Genomic DNA, 19,707 nt, shown 5'->3' with positions numbered 1-19,707 from the left:
ATAGCTGAGCTGAGCACCAGCATGTCAAAGAATGGCCTTAAAATTTGGAAGATGTTTGTATATGAAAGATCTACACAACGAAGAATTCTAAGTTAAGAAATGTATTGTTAAGAACAAATGAATAATCTAGGTCTAAAAATAGCTGCTTAACCTGTAGTTGTATTATGCGAGGACTAGGCAGCCTAAACACGCAAAAGCACCATCTTGCAAAAAGTGCATTTATCAGCCACAGTGTTTTATTGAGTGCTTTAATAATACAAGTGTACATCAACTGATCCACAGTCAAAAGTGGCAGGTCCCTAAGAAATTTACAAGCACTTTTCTTTTAAGTAAATCAAAATACATATTAATTTGTTCAATGCAATAGCCTTTTGTGTGGGAAACGGAAGGCTAGTGATAAACACAGTCTTAGTAATGCACAGTGATTCTTGATTTTAAGCTTTTATACAAAACTTGTTCCCAGTAGCATGCACCCACCATTAAAGACTTCAGTACAAAAAAATAACCCTAAACACTACATTTAAGTAGAAACGAGATATAATTCTGAATTTGTTTGTTTTCCCAAAAACCACATGAAAGAAAAAAAAAAAACACACATTAATACAAAGCTTTGTGACAAAGCTCTATACTATTACAGATCCAACATTCTTTGCACTGATAACCAAAATTCCCTGTCTACATTTGAGGGAAACAACTTTCAAGTTAACAGAACAAAAAACCCCCAAACAAATAAAAATAAAAATAAAAATAAAAATAAACCAAAAAGAAAGTAAGACCTTTTGTCACAAAATGGTTCAAAATTTAATAAAAAATAAGAATGAAGGGAAGGGCTATTGATGCACTTAGTGAATGTGCTTGCACAGGTCCAGCAAATCCTAGAGGAGGTTCCTATGTGGCATATCGCTTGGTCCACTGTCTGGCCATTCTGTCATGCTCTGCTCTGTTAGTCATATACTGAGTGGCAATACTTCCAACCAGGGGGTCAGCTGAAAAGGAAACACAAACCATTAAATGCTTGTCAGCCTGGGAAGGATGAAAACGCTATTCTCAGATTCAGATTTATTCTGTTCTCTTGGCTTTAACTCTAAGAACAATGTGCCTATATACATTATTCTTATTTTGAAAGCACGCATACATACAGGAGGAAAAGAACAAGAGCAAGGGGAGGAGCTGACTGGGCAATTAATTATACATTTTTGGTAGACATATGACTAGAACCATTCTCTAAAATTCTGCCTCATGAACAAATGTTCCAATAACTTCAGTTTGAGCTAAAAGCGGCAAGAAGAATTTCAGGTGATAAGAATAAACATACTAAACGTCATTTAGTTACGGTATTAAACTTCCATGGGCAATGCATGGGGCAACGAGTACTATTTTCAAAGCAGAAAAAGTTAATTCCAAACTTTGGGAACTGGCACTTAATTTGTGAGATCATTCTGAGTGCTCATATGGCCAGAATGCTGTATGATTCAGTCTTCTTTGGCTACTTCACTATTTCCAAAAAGAAGAAATAAACAGAAAAAGTCATTTTACATTAATCTAGATCTACAAATTACTTCCCAAACAATTAAATAAAATCAGTTAGCCCTCTAAGAAAAACAAAGCAACAAAAGACTTTCCCAGAAGAGACAGTGTGCAATCAACATTTTTCTCAGGCAACGTTTTTTTCTTCTCAGTTTAATGCAGATGAAATGCACAGAGATTTTTATTTTTGGGGGGACCCATACTCTTGATAGTTCTCCTGCAACAGTACATTTCCTAAGACTGTATCACCATACCATATAAGTTCAATAGCACCGTACCATTTTTTTCTCTGACTTAGGCAAGATGCGTATGACTTCTTATTAGAGGCAGTTAATAATCAGCTCTGTAGTTAACTGAAGATGGTGCCATTGAACAATATGAATACCAACTTTCCCGGTACACTCATAATCTGTGTGTTTTATTTGCACAGCATTATTACCACCAAGATTCCCGGAGCGAGATGTCAGGCTGTCTGCAAAGCAGAGTAAATCTTGGCTTTTTTGTTTGTTTGATGATAAGTGTTTATGATAGGATAAATACATTGCTTTAGCCAAAAATCAATTGATTGGCTTACTGCCAACAGTACTGAATATTAGTGGATAATATCTAATGAAAAAAAAATCTTTTGCTTTGAATACGTACCCTGCAGTTTCAGGAAGAGCCTGTGGTTTGAATCCTAAATTCGTACCTTCTAAATTAATAAGGTGAGTTACCACTGCAGCTATGGCATGCTAAGTCCCTGTAGTCTCAGTCCTGCAAGCACTTACTGCATATGTTTAACTTCAGTATCTTAATATATCCAGAGGAGGTCACTGAGGCCTGGACTCTGCTATTTTTGCACATACGAGTGTCAAAGTGGTATAGCTGAGCTAAGATCCATTTTAAAAGTTTCAGAATAGAAAGTATATAACCTCTAGCTCCTCAGACAAGGAGAAGAACTATATGGGGTGTTACTGGAAGGATTTTGGTCTGTGCAGATGGGACTCTGACACTGTACTGGTGTTTAAGGAGTGCAAAGTTGTTCATGGCAGGAATGAGGTTTGAGAAGAACTGTAAACGAGCAACTTGGGTAATGGGAAAGGGCAAAACTTCTCTTGGCAAAAAAATAGGGAGTAGCCTGAGGGTAACCTTGTCACAGTGGCTCTATAGCTCAGGGATTGGTCTGACAGCACTGCTCCAACTTCGCACATGAAGAACCACTTCTGCACAACTACAGAGAAATGGAGACTAAGGGTGAAACTCAAAAGGAATCCTTGGAGCAAAATTTGATGAATTTCTTGGTTTTGATACTGTTTGAAAGGTGAGGTGTGCTTTGGCCTCTGGAGCAGCAGATGGTGACTGCCTGCAAGAATGTCATGGCATTGTCATCTGGAACACCCTGGTGGGTCCCTACCACATGTGCGTGAGGGGTGGAAGGAAGGGAATGAAGCAGCCTGAGGAAAGATGATTTTTTATTTTTTATTTTTTTTTTTTGCCAAAGCAGTAACTGTGTGCAGTACTTTAAAATACTGTCTAAATTCATGGCTTGGTGATGATGCTGGCTGTGAAGACACAGAAATATTTAGCTGTAAGCCTTTGTCTTTGCATGTTTTGTTTCATATTTGGGGAAGGAGTGGAGGTGATGATCTGCAAGATGCTTGAGGTCTATCTAGCTTTTGCTGGAGGTGTGTAAATTCCCACCAAGAGAGTGGTTTGTGAATCAACTATAATCTTGGGGTGTATGCCTTAAGTCAGAGCCTCCTCCGCCAGCACCTACCTGCCTGTGTGAAGCAGAAGTGCTGGAGAAGGAGCAGTACCTGCCCACCATACCATGGGCAGGACCAGAGGCACCCACAGCCAGCTGTGGACTGGACGCTGCTAGAAGTTGCTCTCAGTAATAACAGAAATAACGTTGTTCTTTGCAATTTGGCAGCTTGTCTATACATTTTATTGCTTACAACAACGTTGAATAAAAGAACAAAACCACAGTCTGGCAAATTCACTTGCTAGTTTGAGATCCCAAGCTGAAAGAACAGACAAATGCTTCTTTCCAGAGAGGCTTCTAAGTCACATCTCTGACAGAGGGTCTTGAGTTGTGTTGTCATTACTTGTGAGGACTTTAATAAGGACTCTTCAACAGGTGTTAGAAGAGCCAGCATATTTTAGCAGTTCCTGTGAAGCCATGAAACCATCAGGAGGCGCAACGGCTTTGTTTGGGAAGTCAGGACAACTGGTGAGGAGGAAACTTTTCACTTTAAATCAGAGTTGCCCAACTAGTGGCACACTGGCCAAGTTAGTACAGCAGACTGCATTTGTGCTGGTGGACATATGGATGGTGTGTGAACTCCAGACATGCAAACGGTCTTGTTTTGCACCTGCATGAAGATGGGCACCTTTAGGCCCAAGCCACATTGTCCTTGCTGGAGGAGGCAGCTGGGTAGCAAGCCCAAGGAGACATCTGTCACCACTTAGTGAGTCATGAGTTAACATCTCTATGTAGTTCACGGGGACAGGCCATAATGCGAAATTTATCAGATAAATAAAAGCAACCAAATTAAAATAATACTGAAGATTTCATCCACAATACACACAGCCTATGCCCATTGTGATCAAGTCCTACAAAAGACCGAGGAAGAGGAAGAAATAATAGTACCCATTTGCCCCCTCTACACATAGGCTAATGGCTGAGCACAGGCCGGATCTCAGCTGAGCTACACAGCACAAGGAGCATTGTGAAATCATCATTAGTAGGGCCAAATATGTAGCTATAAAACAACTGCTGCATAAACTATCCAACTGAAAGATGAAAGGGAGTACTGGATCTCAAAACTCAGAATTATTTTTCCCATGTTTCCATTTCTCATTACTGTAAACCTGTTTCTTATTTTCCATTTGTATATATCTGTGGTTTTATTCTCAATGTTGGAAATTTGTTTGCATAACTAGTAAACCACTCTAGCCTTTTTTTTTTTTTTTTTTAGGAAGCAGTGTGATTCATCAGTGAATCAGGGTTCATTTCACAAATCTACTCCCAGTGGAGCTCTGTCCAAACATCAGTGAAAACCAGGGGTTCAGAGGTTCAGAATATAAAGAAATGTGTTATCAGAAAGACCTAGTGAAATAAATGACAATAAAGCCACTATAAATTATAAGAACAGCACAATTAAGCCATATTCCAAATGCTACAAATTAAGGCAAAACCAGAACATAACACTGTTACGGAGAGCACTGTCACACATACAGTCTAGGCAATGCCACTCTTGGAAACAAGGGCCCTTACTGCTATGAACCCATTCAAACCATGGGCAACCACTAGCCTGGCAGAATGCTCGTACTTTGGGACCTCTTGGATCACCAGACGCACCATGCCTGGCTTGAGAGCTGGTGTGGCCGTGGTGTGACACCATCCACACACAGCTCCTCCTCTGTTCTGTGGCCAAACAGGGACACCCCAGCTGAGTGCAGGATATTTGGGAACCTGGGACAACAAAGAGCAATTGTGTGCTGCACGCAATGGAGAGAAGAGCTGGGCGAGATGAATTCCTGCCTCGCTTCAGTGGTTGGATGTGCTGCCCTGCAATGACTTGTCATCTTCTTTTGCAGCCACTTAATATGACTTTATAAGGAAGAACATTTGTATCTCATATCTGTTGTAAGGCTAATCAAATTTACAGCCCAATTCTGGGGAGTTAATGCTATTGGGGATTTGGATGAGCTGAGGTTTGGTCATTACAAAATTTCAGCTGTGTTTAATGCTAGTTACACTGCTTTATCATTCGGAAGACAGACTATAATTCTTCTTTAAAACTACTTTTCCCCCAAATAAATGAAAATATATTGCTACACTGTATTTTTCTCTGCTTGTATTTTTACAGCTATTTCTATGTCAGCAAATAGCAATTTCAGAACAGAATTCATCTCCTGGGCTTTCCAATGCTCTTTTAAAAATACAGCAAACATACTCTAGTGAAATAAAAAATGGAGATAGTGTATTTAACAGCTTGATTTCAATGTGCCTTCTCCATCAGCCACATGATATGCAATGAAATTCCAATTGGTAGTGCCAACATGGTTAACGAGTCACACATTTAGACTTAAAATGTACATTATGGGTGTTTATATGCATTATTTATACATATTTATGAGCATTTATAGAATAGAATAATATTTTTATTGCAGCATTTTACAGTTTTAATAGAGAACAGCTGATGGAGCCAGTTATTACACCATCAGAAATGAGTTCTCAGAAAGATTTCTGGAGCACCTTAAAAACTAAAAAACACAGCCCTATAAAAATTTCATAGCTTCTTTAGCCAAATATTATATATATATATATATATATATACATATATATATATTCAGTTTGGGTTTAGATTCAGCTCTGTATCGGGGAATTTTGAAGAGCTGGCCTCCAGCTGATGAAGCAGAATTAAACTGGAAGAATTTCCAAAGGTTAGATGCAACTTGAAAGGTCTTATTCTGTCTCTTGAGCCATAAACTACTGCTTTCTCATAGCTATGAGAGGCATCCCATTGAGAGGCTCTATGGAAGTACAGTCACCAAAAATTAAAAAAACAAAAAAAGCTTTTTTTTTTTTTTTTTTTTTTTTTTATCTCTTTGGACTTCAGTTACATGTTTAGAAGAGATTTTGAGATTTTGGAATACTGATTGATTTTTTAGGGCTCTTTCCATGTATTCTGTACTGTTTTTTGAATTAAAAAAAAAATGGGAGTGCTTGCTTTTTCAAACTCTTTTAAGGAAAAGTGCAGGTGCTCCATATCTCAACTACTGTACAGCTGCCTTGGAATCATCTTTATACAGCAGTGTAGGCAGGATTGTTTACCCAGAAATTAACCCCCCCAAATTATATTTAATATTTTTAATAACTACATTTTTTTTTGGTGATTTCAGTGCAAATAGCAGTGCAGGACAGTATATATTCCCATATTGGCTTGCAGTGAAAACCAAGTTTTCTGAATTCAATTTTTGTGGTTTTTAATATTGTACCAACCTTTAAGAAATAGGTCCCAAAAGCCAAACTAAAAAAAAAAAAAAAAAAAGATCAGGAAAAAAGCAGAAACTAATAATTCTCTGTAATACCAGTTTTCTTAACAGCTAATGGTGGCAGCTTGATACACACCAAAAACATCCTTATACTTAATTTTAAAAATATATTTTGTCTCTATTTATATTCTCATGTTGTTTTCAGTGATGTCCATGCTAGTCTTATAGGAAGACTATCAAGTGAAACCTGAAGTCAAAAGCTATGTGAGACATGCTACACCAAATATGTCATAGAACAATTTAATACTTCAAGAGTAAGGGGTTAAGAAAATATGAATTGTTTGTAATTTTATTTATAGTGTCACTTTGCCTTAGGAAGTTTCCACAGTTTGCCACGTCACCTATTGTCAACTTAATGAACTCCTAGAAGACCATGTCAAGGATACTGTGTGTCTTGATGTGGAAAATGAGGCATGTGAAATGCATCATAAGATCCTTCAGTGATCTTAAAGTAGCAGTGCTGCTCTCTCTCTTGCTATCATTAATAATAATGCACAGGCTAAGTAATTCTTTGGAGGCAGAGGCAGGTGAAGTGGCACACTGAATTACTCCACTAACCTTTCACCTTTGAAAAGAGTGTTCAAAAATCAGGGCATGAGTGAAAACGAGTACAGCGTGGCACTAATCCCTGTTTGTGCAGCAATAAAACTAGCCTCGCAGTTGGAAGTCTGATCAACACACGCTTACAAACTGGAACAACAGAATGATTCAAACCAGAACAAAGAGCAGTAGCGGGGCTCTGGATTGCTTTACACACCCTACAAGCAGAAACACAATTTATTCCTGGCTTTCATAGAATCACAGTTCCAACAACCCATAGATAATGTATTTATCCATCTATGAGGCTCTTTGAAAACTGTACAGAAGAATGATGAAGTGATCAATAAACACTATAAAAAGCAAAACAAATAAAATGGATTGTTTCAGTAAAGAAAAAAAAAGTGGTCCTTAGAGGAGAAAGGAACAAATTCTAGAAAGTCAGTGAAGTTATTATCCATTTTAGCAATTATAGCTTAGAACAGAAATCATATGATATAGACTGTAACAAACTCTGCTTCTTGTTGTGGGAACTAGTTGTGAATATTTGGCTGGCCACAGCTCAACACTCACCAGAATAATTCTAATATATATAGGCTACGTCAGTGTGCTAAAACATCAAAATATGCCTGCTGGAATTGCTTTAGAGCTCATGTACCTCATTAGGCTCTCTACCATGGCTGACGTGGCTTTGATGAAGTGGATCACCATATGACCTTGTGCTTACACAGAGCCAAGGATTTATCTGCTGGGGGAACCCAAGGAGCTGGGAGAGGACACAGCCAGGACAGCTGACCCAAACTGGCCAAAAGGGTGTCCCATACCATGTGGCATTGTGCTCAATAATAGAAGTGGGGGGAATTGGCTGGGGGCAGGGGAGAAGCTGCTGCTTGGGGTCTGGCTGGGCATCAGTCACCAGGTGGTGAACAATTGCATTGCATATAACTTGCTTTGTATATTATATTATTATAATTACAATCATAATTATTATTGTTATCACCATCATCATCATCATAATCTCTTCCTTTTCTGTCCTACTAAACTGTCTTTACCTCAATCCATCCTTTTTTGAATTTTATTTTTCTGATTCTCTCCCCCATCCCACTTGGGGGTATAGAGAATGATTGAATGTCTGCGTGGTGGTTAGCTGCCTGCCAGGTTAAACCACAACAGTCCTTCAAGGGTTCTTCCCACAAAAGAAAAATAATGAGAGATTCAGTAAGATATCCTTTGACATATTCTTCTTAGATACAAGGTGATCTAACGTGTTGGAGTCAGAAGAAATGAAGACTGACTCTGTTGTGTCACTTCTCAGTTTCATACAAAACCCAGGACTGTCATTCCAGGTATAACATGGGAAATAAGGAAATACAGGGCAGATGCTTAAGAACCTGAGACACAGCCTCAGCAGATCTGAACATTTACACTCATCACCTCCGCAGTTAGGGAACTAAGTGAAAGCTGTGCTATATAAAACAGCTTGGAGAGTGTATAACTTTAAAGCCTAAGTTTTCAAAAAGGCTTTGACCCTAGATAGGAAAGATAGCTTAGTGGTCACTGTGCTAACACAGGGATGATAAAGGAGACTTAGGATTTTGCATAAGGCTTCCTATTAAGTTTTATTCACCAGTTCATCCTATAGGCCTGGTCACCCAATCATCCAGTTCTTGGCTACCTCTCTAGCTATACACCTAAAGCCTTCTTCCTGGGAAAGACCAGGGTAAATGAAGGAGGAGAAAAGAAATATGATAAAGAATGGAAGATCCTGAGGTCTCTTTCTGTTGTACAGCCATGGTATGTGTCTGGGCAGGTAAGCAGGGAAGCAGTCATGTCAAACTGCTTGCAAGGAGTGAACTTCTGGAGTGCTTCATGGTCTTTGTGGTTTGCAAGTAGTCATGATGACCCTAAGAAAGTTAAGTGGTCATACAGTGGTGCCTTAATTTCCCATCTGTAAAAGTGAGCCAATACTTCTCCATCACACAGGATGTTCTGAGAATATATACCCTAAAAATTGCAAGCTATCTGGCTACGGTGGTAAATGTGGCTGTATAGATGTGTCATAAAGAGACTGTGTGGCATGACTTGACTCTAAATTTTGAGTTCTGTGGAATCGTCAGAAACACATCTGACTTCTGTTAGTTCATATAGTGGAGTTGTTACACAAATATTAAGGCATATATGACTTGATTCCAATGTCCAAACTGATGTCTGGAGGAAAATGTTACCTATCTTCTAAAATAAAAGAGCTCTGCAAATCCAGTTTAGAAAACATCCATTTACTAAAACATTTTGGATATATGGAAGGAGAAATTTATCCCTCTCTCTAGACTTGCATTTGATTGCTGTCAGGCTACCTACCACAGATCTGTGTGAAATATGAGGCTGCCTCAGAAAAAGATGTTTCAGAAATAAGGAGTATTATCTGGCCCAATTTTATTAACATGGCTCTTAAAGGAAAGCGCTGGCAGTGATTCATCTCTGTATCTTGCCAAGGGAAATCAGTCTTGTCATTTTTTTTTCTATCTGCAGTTTTTAGCAGGGTTTCTATAAACTTCAGGGGCTGGCTGGGAGTTAGCTGAGGCAATCATGGATCCACGAGGCACAGTGTACCGATCTTGAAGAGTTGTCTTTAATTAAGGAAGAACATGCACTTATTAGAAGTGCTATCATGCTGGAACAATTAAAGTTCTGAAATAACACCCCTTACTTTGATGCTTGGATGCATTTCAAAATTAAAAGCATGGATACATTAGTGAAGTATCTGTTCGCAACAACAAATTGAATTAAGAAACAGTCATTGTCATTAGTAAAAAAATTAATAAAAAAGTTTTAGCAACTAAGAACCTGATATGGAAGACATTACATGGCATATGGCTTGATAAAATTTCAGCAAATACATTATATCAATATGCATTCACCTCATGAAAGATCACTGAGTAGGTAATAAGGAAATTACTCAAAATGCTGTCAAACACCTAAAATGCCAAGATCCATACTGTAACTGGCATGTATCCATAGGTTGATAACTATATTTTCAGAAAAAACAACAACAACAAAAAACAACCTGTGGATGTTTATTTTTGTCTCAAGATTTACTGAAGGAGAGGGAGAGGTATTCTATATGAATTCCAGTGTGCTTAAGATTAATTTATTTTAAAGAAAAAAGAACCATTTTTTTTTTTTCCTGGATTTAACTCTTCTCACTTCCCACTAATTACCATCTCTGAGGAAAGGGGTGACCTGTGGGTCTTAATCATCCCATACGAACAGTTTGGTCCCAAAGTAACTCAGTATAAAGGCACTCCCCTTGCCCATGCTTTGTATACTGTCAGACGTCCCATAACTACAGGCACCAAATGTAGATTTGCAACTGCAAGAAATCAGTTGGTCCAACAGGATACATCTACTGTGTAGATTTCCAGGGGACAGGGAGGGGTGCGAATATTACTGTATAGGTACTGCATTGTCTGGTCTTTTGGTTGCATTTTGATGCTGAGAGGAAAATGAGTCCCAAAGGTATCTTCACTTTTAGGTGAATGGTTTGAATGTGAGCAATACCAAAATCTTCAACTTAGATACATCAGGGTCATTTTAGGCCAGATACAGGAGTCATCTGAATCCTGCTCTTGAATCTATCCCTTTGTTCCTTTACTGCAATTAATCCAGGGAGTAACTAGAAAAGCCTGCATACATTATGAATGCTGCTTATTTTGGTTTAATCTGATTTTCTCTTTCTCGTCCTTTTAAATCTTGTTATTAATTCAACTCATTTAAATCCAAAACTGTTATTAGGAATCCCATACAGAATGTCAAAGGAATACAAGAGGCTTTTACTTACAAAAAGGACGGCTGGTGAAGAATTTTAGTCCTATTAATACCAATAGGACTCCCTTTCCATAGTCCAGGGCCTGAAATCCCTTGGGAAGTTGAACATCCCTTGGAACAGGAATAGGAACTTTGCTGTGCCTTGCATTAGCACACCTCTTACTGTTTTCCAGTAACTCAAAAATAGTCTGGCCTCTTCTTTTAACTATTTAAACTCAATTATTTAAGTTGCCTGTTTTTCTCTTCTTCTCAGGGAACATGTGGAAGGAGGTTGCACCATGAGGCAGTGGAAGGAAAATGCCTGGAAATGACCACGTGGTGCTTAGGAACATGGTTTAGTGGTAGACTTGGCTGTGTTGGGTTAACGGTTGGACTTGATGTACTTATAGGTCTTCTCCAACCTAAATGATTCTGTGATTTTATGTTCAGGGGATTTGTTGTCATGGCCCAGATGGGTTTTTAATGGGGCAGGCTTCTTGGGGCTTTTAATGACTCCAGGCATGGGTTATTTGAGCCAGGTTGTGTGATGGTATGTTGAGACTGTACCTCAAGCTTGCCATCTGTATCTGTGGCTCACATTCTCCTATAGGAGGCATCCCAAAATGTTATTGTGCTGTGAATGTATGAAATACAGGTGCCATCTCAGCAGAGTATGGGACATGGGTCTGTGGAGTCAGTGACGTGTGACACTTGACAGGTTTTTGATAGTCCAGAGTGGTGAACTCTGATCCCTTGGGTGCTGCAGAATATAGAGCAACAATGTCCTACCAAAAGATGTATCCAAGGAAGATGCTTGTACCAGTGCACAGTGGCTCAATAAAGCATGAAAAGTGGGGTACCATCCTGAATATTTACACAGGCTAGTTATAGCAGTACTTCTGGAGATACTGAGTACTCAGGTGACGTGGAGTACTGCAGAATGAGAGCAGGGTGGTGCCAGCTCTGGCAATGAGGAATCAGCAGGTGAGTGTGGAAATAACCTCATTTTAGTAACCAAATGGACTATCCAATTCTAAATTAACTTCTGAACATGAATATAATTAAGCTTAATTAAGAACAAGTTCTAATAGGACTAGAAGGAAAAACAGGTTAAACAAAATAATTAGCATTCATCATACAGGCAGGTTTGGCTCCTGTATTAGTTGCAATGAAGTTACATGGCAACCCTGGATGAAGACAGAATTTATGACACTTAAAGTGATAATTTTATATTTAGTAACAGGTAAAACAACTTTCGTTGGATATCCTATCTTTCCTGTGTGAGGGATCATACTGACTCCATTGTCATGCCTGGCTAAATGATAGTCAATTTGTCAAGGGATTTCAGGCATTGGCCTATAAAGTGCTAAGACTGATCTTAGCACTGTAGGAAAAAATGTACAAGGTAGAGATGAAAAAGACATGGAAGGTCATGAGGGCATTCCTTCTGCTCGTATAATATTGTGTCTTACAGTTATTTCTAGTTCTATGCCACTTTATCTAACCCATATTATAAAAAACATGTGATGAGGATTCCAGCCCTTGAGAATTCTCCAAGATCTAATTCATCTTAAAGTTGCGAAATGCTCTAATCCATAGAAGGGCCTTTTTTTCTGCGCCTTGTGCTGATGGAACATTCTACAAACAATTTATTAATCAAAGCTCTATTTCAGTGTCCCATATGCACACGAAATCTTACATTACAGCCCATCTTTAGGTTTGGGACAGTTACACCATACACTTTGCTATTTAAGTAACTGTCACCTACTCCAATTAATGCACCTGAACTTAATTTGCTATATGCTCACTGCATATAGTTTGACTTATTTCTTGCCTTTGATGGATCTCCAAAACTGTGAAAAAACAAACAACTGTTTCCTCCTCCCCTGCTGAATAATGTAGAAAATTAGCTGTGCTAAGTACAAAAAGACATATCTTGCAGTAGTGTAAATCATCTCTAAAGGTAGGATCTGAACAACTCAGGTATGCTAATTTCTGAAATCCTACTCAAGAAAGTGAGAGACTAAATGATTTAATAGCTAGCTTATTTACACCCAGGATTATAAATATTGTTTTAGTTTAGTCAGGACTGACTCTACATTCTTGTTGTGAATCTGCTAAAGATCCAAATTTAGCAAGTTTCTTTTCAGGAACTTAGAAAATACGCAATGGTGAGATTTCTATGGTGAAACAAGAATAACTGTATTTTAAGAACAGGATGAAGTAGCCTTAAAATAGTTGTGCTAATTAGTGTCCTGAAGGTGGCTCATAGACAGTTAGAAATATATGGTAATACATTTAAAATTCTGCCCTTGCCTTCATGTAAGAAAATGTACAGCAGGAAAACAAACAAGCAAGCAAACAAAGCACAAACAAAAACCAACACAATAAAATTGAACTAAATGAAATATCTGGTATAAGATATTCAGCAGGAGTGATGCCAATTTGTTCCAGCTGAGATTTTAGCTATTTGTACTAACTGAAATAATGAATATTAGATAAAATTATTATGAGATTAGAGAATTAAGCATAGGGATATGGATAAAAAATGATGTCTCACATTATTTACTTTCTAGTTTTAATTACTTTTCCCTTACATATATACAGTTCTATTAGTGAGAAAATATATCCATTAAGGAAACAAGAATAATTTTCATCAGTGGAAATAGAATTGTCTAAGCCAGTGTAATTAGGAACATGTCTGCATTGGCTAGACAAAATCGTTTGAAAATATACATAATGAGGACTTTATATTTTATATATATGAAATAACTGCTTTATCTAAACCCTTTACCTGGTAAAACATTTAACATTGATGACTTCTGGTCTTGGTTGACACAAAGATTTACTATGAGTGCATAAATGACCTGTCTTTTTTATGCATTAAATGACCTGTCTTTTCTCTAAGGTAATACCATAGGAAATCTCCCCTGGCATTATTTTAAGTTACATATGTTTATTGGCAGGAAAATATATTGTAAACTTTTGTATTTGTAGTATTTATCACTCATGAATTTTTACAAGTACTTTTAATTTAATGATGGCTAAAGTCCATTTGCATTTATTTATTGATACAGATGTACAAGGCCTCTTTATTTATTCTGGATTTTAGTCAATCTCTAATTTAATCAAGTGCCATTGATGGTTGGGTATTATTATATCTGAAGTTCAATTTTTCTCACATTGCCTTAAATGGAAAAAAAAAATAAAAATAACACAATAGGAGTAGGAAATTTATTGAAAAGGACAAGAAATAATTAGCAGCACTGTCAGACCTTTCACATTTAAGGAATTATTAAATCTAAGCTTATTTTGCTTAGAAAAAAAAAAGACTAAAGAAAAAATGTGACAGGTACTTTTATAAAGAGATTATTAAAAAGAAGTGGTCTCGCTGATCTTTTCCATAGTGAGAAAAGAACATAAACAAAGAAAAAAATCAACACATTTACGGAAAGTTAAAAGGAAGTAGATAGTTCATACACCAAATAGTTGAACACATAGAAGAATACTAGAAGGTAATTTAGGAAAATTAAGAGAGGATTAAGAAGCACACTAGTCATGGCACCACCTAAGTTACCACTGCTAAGGCTTTTACTGGTCATGCTACATCATAAATCTGATCATTAGCTGTGGTTAGGAGGGAATTTCCTCTCAAATATTATTTGTGAGTGAAGTGCTTTGAGGGAATTTTACACTTTTCACTGAACCACTGAGCAATGAACAGTTGCAGGCAACATACCTGACTCAATGGCATATGACTGTTTTTCTGTTTGAGAATGGCTATAGTCCTCCTTTTAACCATAATTCTTTGTAGAGTTACAGATACACCAGATTAAAAAAAAGGATAGGGTAAGAGCATGTGTGACAGGTATCTGGAGCTATAGCTAATGACTTTAGACGTCACAAAATCCAGATTGCACGTTTTATTTTTAAAATGCAAACTCTGTCATTTACTTTCTAAAGTACATAAAACCACCAATATTCTTATGCAGATAACTCCAGTCACATTGCAGAGAAAAATATACTTAAACTGATTGCAGTCTTCTGAAAGTGTGCATGTTTAAAATAAATATTTCTAAACAACCTTATTTCTGTAGTAGTGCTAATCTTTTTAATGATGTCTTGTGAGTTTTGAACAGTATAAATCTCAACACATGAAATGCCTCTGTGCCCCTGAACAACGCTCTGCTACCCATAAGGTGTTGTCAGTATGTAACTGAAAAGAGCAAAGATTTAGGCCAACATAAACAGCAATCCTGATCCAAGCCACCTCCCTCTGCACGCATAATTAGGAGATATTCCAAGACATATTTTCCTGAGAAATACTAAAAGGATGACAGTTCACAAATGTTTTTTCCTGCTGTTATAATAATCCCCACAGTCATGGGTTCATGTTGTGGGGACTTGGTCCATTGATAGGAACAAAATCTCAAAACATTTTTATCACCTTTTTATGGCCAAGCAAATTAATTCTCTTTTAATGCTTATCTATGCATAATTTTCATAATGTGCTGCTGCATTGCTTGCATTTATGTATGTTTAATTTCACTTCTATACGTTATGTCCACTGAGTTTAAAACACACAGGTGTGCATGTCTGCAAATACATGAAGACCAGATGTGTAACAAGTCTCTAGTTTCCTGACTGTACAGAGTCCCTAGAGGGACTTGAGATACCTAAATTCCCCCTGGGAGTACTGAAAAAATTGCTGCTTGTCTGCCTGCATCTTTAGGTGCCTAAATTTCTTCAACACATTGGTGCTGCGTGTCCAGCTCATAAGGTGAGAAACTGTATGTTATTAAAACCATAGAATAGTAATTAGTGCAGTATACATAGTATATATACTATACTATGGTACAGATAGCATAGCACAATATCTTTTAAAAGGTATGGAAAGAGAAATCAATGATGGACTAACAAGGATTTGTAAACACCATCTTCAGAATATAGGATACAATCAGTGCACACACAGACACATTACTTCAATAGATATTCAGCAGGTTCTATAGATATGGCAGGGGAACTTGAAGTATTTAAAGATAAATGGGTACTTTCTGGCAAAAGAGCCAGAAAGAGCCATGAGCTTTGCTCATATGAATGAAATGGATGCTGATGTGTTTTTCCCAAGGCAATCCTGTCTTGGACGTTGTCATTCTGCAGTCACAGAGAGCAGAACTAAAATGATCAGTTTTGTGCTTCATTTTCTTTTCATGCTGTGTTAGGACAACTTACTAGCATGGCCTTTATGTGAAAGTCAGCCACATGCACCCATCCACTCTGCTTATAATCCAGTAGTGCCAATATAGCAGAGAGACCACACTTGACCTTTGTGTTTGTTAAGGAAAAGCCTCAGGAGTGAGCTAAATCCATTTGGAGACATCCCAAGGTAGAGATTTTTAAAAGGACAGAAAGGTTACATCGCAACTTAGAACCACATAAAAATATTACTCCATGAGTTGATTCTTAACTGTTCTAACTTTTGTTTGCCATCTCTTATTTGTTGTCATGTTTGAGTGACAACGCATAGATTTTTTTTTTTTTTTTTGCTGCTCAAGATACAAAGAGAGCATTTTCCATTGTGCTGAAACAGTCTAGAAACCATCCCATTTCCTGACAGTATACAAACTCCGAAGAAAAGGGAAAAATAGCTCCAAGCTGAAGAATATAAATAATCTCAGACAACAGAGCAATTTCATTGTTTACACAACCCTCTGCTGCTTACAAAAGGGATATATGGCAAAACGAGGTTATTTTATTGTAAATCTGATAGTACTGTACTCTGACGGTGCAATTGGTAGCCTGTGGGTGCCAGAGAAGAATCAAAGCACCAGTAGTTAGCCAGCCTAATAAAATTGACCAAATTAAATATTATTTTGCCAATTTCTAAGAATTTCATTCATTATTCAGAATATTCACCACACTCGACTGATGTAATCAAACATGTTTTGGATTATTGCAGAAGGAGTATTTATGATTTTCCTGTTTTCTGTACGTCTTGACAAAAATATTCTAAAAGAAAATGACATTCCATTACAAAGCAGTGGAAAATATATTTGGGTACAGGGAAGACTAGAAGTCCTTTTAATTACCTGAACAAAGCTGTTAAGCTGCTAAATGGGAAGGAGAAAAAAATCAGATTTGATTCTGAAGTAAAGATTTTTGATAGTAGAAAAATGTGCGGATTACGCCTTTAAGGGAAAAAATTACAGGAATGAGGAAAATGAGAAGTGGCTCATCCCTTAAACTTGCTGTCATCCAGAGTTTCTAAACTCACTTCACAACTTGGGGTGAGGGGAAAAGAAGGAATGATAACTGGAAAGCCTAAAAGATTGCAGAAGGAACATCTGACATGAACCGGCGCTGACAGAAAGCAGCCTCTGCTATGGAGAAGCACCAGATGAGGACAAATATCATGCGTGCTTCCTCTTAGGTCTAGATGTATAGAAGAAGAGAAGAAAGAACAGACACCTCCGGCCTGCTGAGCACCAACGGGCACGGACCTGTTTCTCATTACCCAGGGATGGGTAGCTATTTTAGAGTTAGGACATGGAAGCCAAACAGCAGAGTTGTGGCCACAAGTCAGCCAAATCCTCACTTGGAGCCAAACACTCCAGCATGGAACAGATTTTGTTTTTACAGCTATGTTACATTTTCCTTTATTAAGCTGCCTTAGATTTATTTTAAAACTTTTTTTTTTTTTTTTTTGGACAGGCTAGTGCTTTCAGATCTCCCAGTAATTCTGAAAATAGATCTTTTTATTGATACAGTGGACACCTATTAGCCCATTAAAATGCATGGTGGTATGGCTGGAGCTTATCAGCTGAGAAAACAGAGCTGTTCCTGTGCTCCTGTGGAATCTAAAGCACTGACAGATGCTCACTTTATAAGTGGCCAAGTGGCCAGAGTGGTTTTGGATGTTACTACCCCTGTACCAGAGGCGATCACCCTAAAGAGGTATCAGAAGGGAGCGTGTCCAAAGGCATCAAGTCGAAGGCTGGCAGTTGAGCCCAAACGCTCAGCAGATGGGTTTTCCTGAGAGGGTTTGCATGAACCCACTTCTCCTTGCCTGAGGTGGGAGAAGGCCCAGTCCATGGGTGCTGCAGGTGGCAGTGAGGGACCTCCTCATCAGCCGATCCACATTGGCCACTGCCTAGCTGCCAACATACCCACATATACTACTAGGTAGTGAGGGAGGAATTGTTTCAATCACTTAGATGAGGCTTAGTTTTCCCAAACCCTACCACAAATTCAGACTGTAGGCTCTCAGAACTTCCTAGAAGTGAGTCTGTCCACATGCCCTGGGCCCAGTGCTAGGCACGCAGCCACGCATCACGTCTGGAGCCCTCCCAGCAGCGAGCTCTGGGGCGGCTGCTGACAGTGCGCCTGCCAAGGGATGGTGCCATGGCACCGCAGCACGACGCCAGGCTCCTTCCTAAAGAGCACGCTGCTGGCTGAGAGGGAGGAATGGCTGGGAAATCAGGACAGTATGCTAAACGGAGCCTTCCCCTTGCATGTTGTCTGACTTAACTCTCCCCACCTACTAGGGTTTTGCAAAGCTCCTGGAGCCAGCAGCAATTCCAGCAGCTTTGCAGCAGGGCAAATACTACTCAGGCTTTTAGGGCTTTTATTGCTTATGTTGAAAAGTCACTCTCCAAAGTGCTGTTTCTGATCCCATTGAGGATCAAAGATATACATTAAATTACACTATTGAATCCTTTTCTGCAAAGGACGACAGAGCTGGGATTTTATACTCCCAGCAGTAAGAGTATAGTGACTTGCAAACCTTTAGGAAAGTAACAAAGAAAAAAAAAATACGAAGAAAAAATATTGTAATAACTGCATCCCACCTCTTAAACCCAACACCTTCATGCAGGTAGAGGTAAAAGTACCAGTATTTTTTTGGCAGAAAATACTTAGGCAAACCTAAATCATTCCAAACCACGTGAATAACTTGTAACAGCTACAGAAAAGCAATGATAATATGTTATCAGTAACTGCCAACTATACCAATTCTGTGATGAAAACAATGACGTTTCTGGGAAAGATAAAGGCAAAACATGAGGATGACTAATATAAAGAAAGCTTGAAAGCATGTCTCATGCCCCTTAGTGAGATGACTAAAATCCCTATAACCTTAGGATGTCTTTTGACTTTGTTTATCTATGCCTAGATAAATGCGAGTCATTAAAATGCACAGCCATGTTACTTAGTGTGGGTTAAGAAAGTATGAAACCATCTAGTAAAGTCATGATTCATGGCAGTACTTGTAAAAAACAGCATGCATACTTCTAACTGAGGTATTATATTTGAGTACCACACATGCATCACAAAGTTTTTTAACATAAACAGTCTACTTTTCAGACATGCTGAGCAACTGAACTCCTATAAAAATTGATGGGACTCACATCAAAGTAATGCAGAGATATCCATCCAGCTCATTTACTTTTATGCATGCTCTCACTGCTGAGGACACGCACACGCTTCCATCTGAAACTATGTTCACAGCAAACTTTAAATATATGACTGAACAAACTGCTTCACACTTTCTGTGGTGCTTAAAGGATAACAAGAGATAAGCAGCTTTACACTGCTAATATAATATGCCACTGCGGGATCTAAAAGCAGAGTCACGACTAACCTGGCTAGTGCTGGTTAGGTTTTTCCAGGTTAAGCAATTACTGCTGTCACTTGTTTGCTCATTTTCTTTGCCAGAGGTCAATTATGTTCTCTTATAAAATCTTTATTTCTTTTCCTTCCTTCCTTCCTTCCTTCCTTCCTTCCTTCCTTCCTTCCTTC

The 19,707-nt window shown here is 38.2% G+C and overlaps 1 protein-coding gene across 1 annotated transcript in view; it reads right to left on the bottom strand.

Annotated features, from left to right (window-relative positions):
• Positions 1–214: 214 nt before the first annotated feature.
• LOC118161537 (ubiquitin-conjugating enzyme E2 E2) overlaps positions 215–19,707 on the bottom strand; it is a 213,808-nt gene continuing 194,315 nt past the window's right edge. Inside the window, exon 6 of the mRNA XM_035317004.1 lies at positions 215–986. Coding sequence (XP_035172895.1) covers positions 889–986 — 98 coding nt within the window. The 3' untranslated portion in view covers positions 215–888. The remainder of the gene's footprint in view (positions 987–19,707) is intronic.

The sequence above is a fragment of the Oxyura jamaicensis genome, chromosome 2 (genome assembly GCF_011077185.1).
Source record: "Oxyura jamaicensis isolate SHBP4307 breed ruddy duck chromosome 2, BPBGC_Ojam_1.0, whole genome shotgun sequence".
In the NCBI taxonomy this organism is placed as follows: domain Eukaryota; kingdom Metazoa; phylum Chordata; class Aves; order Anseriformes; family Anatidae; genus Oxyura; species Oxyura jamaicensis.
Note: the sequence above shows the minus strand (reverse complement) of the source record. Positions and strands in the feature narration are given on the sequence as shown.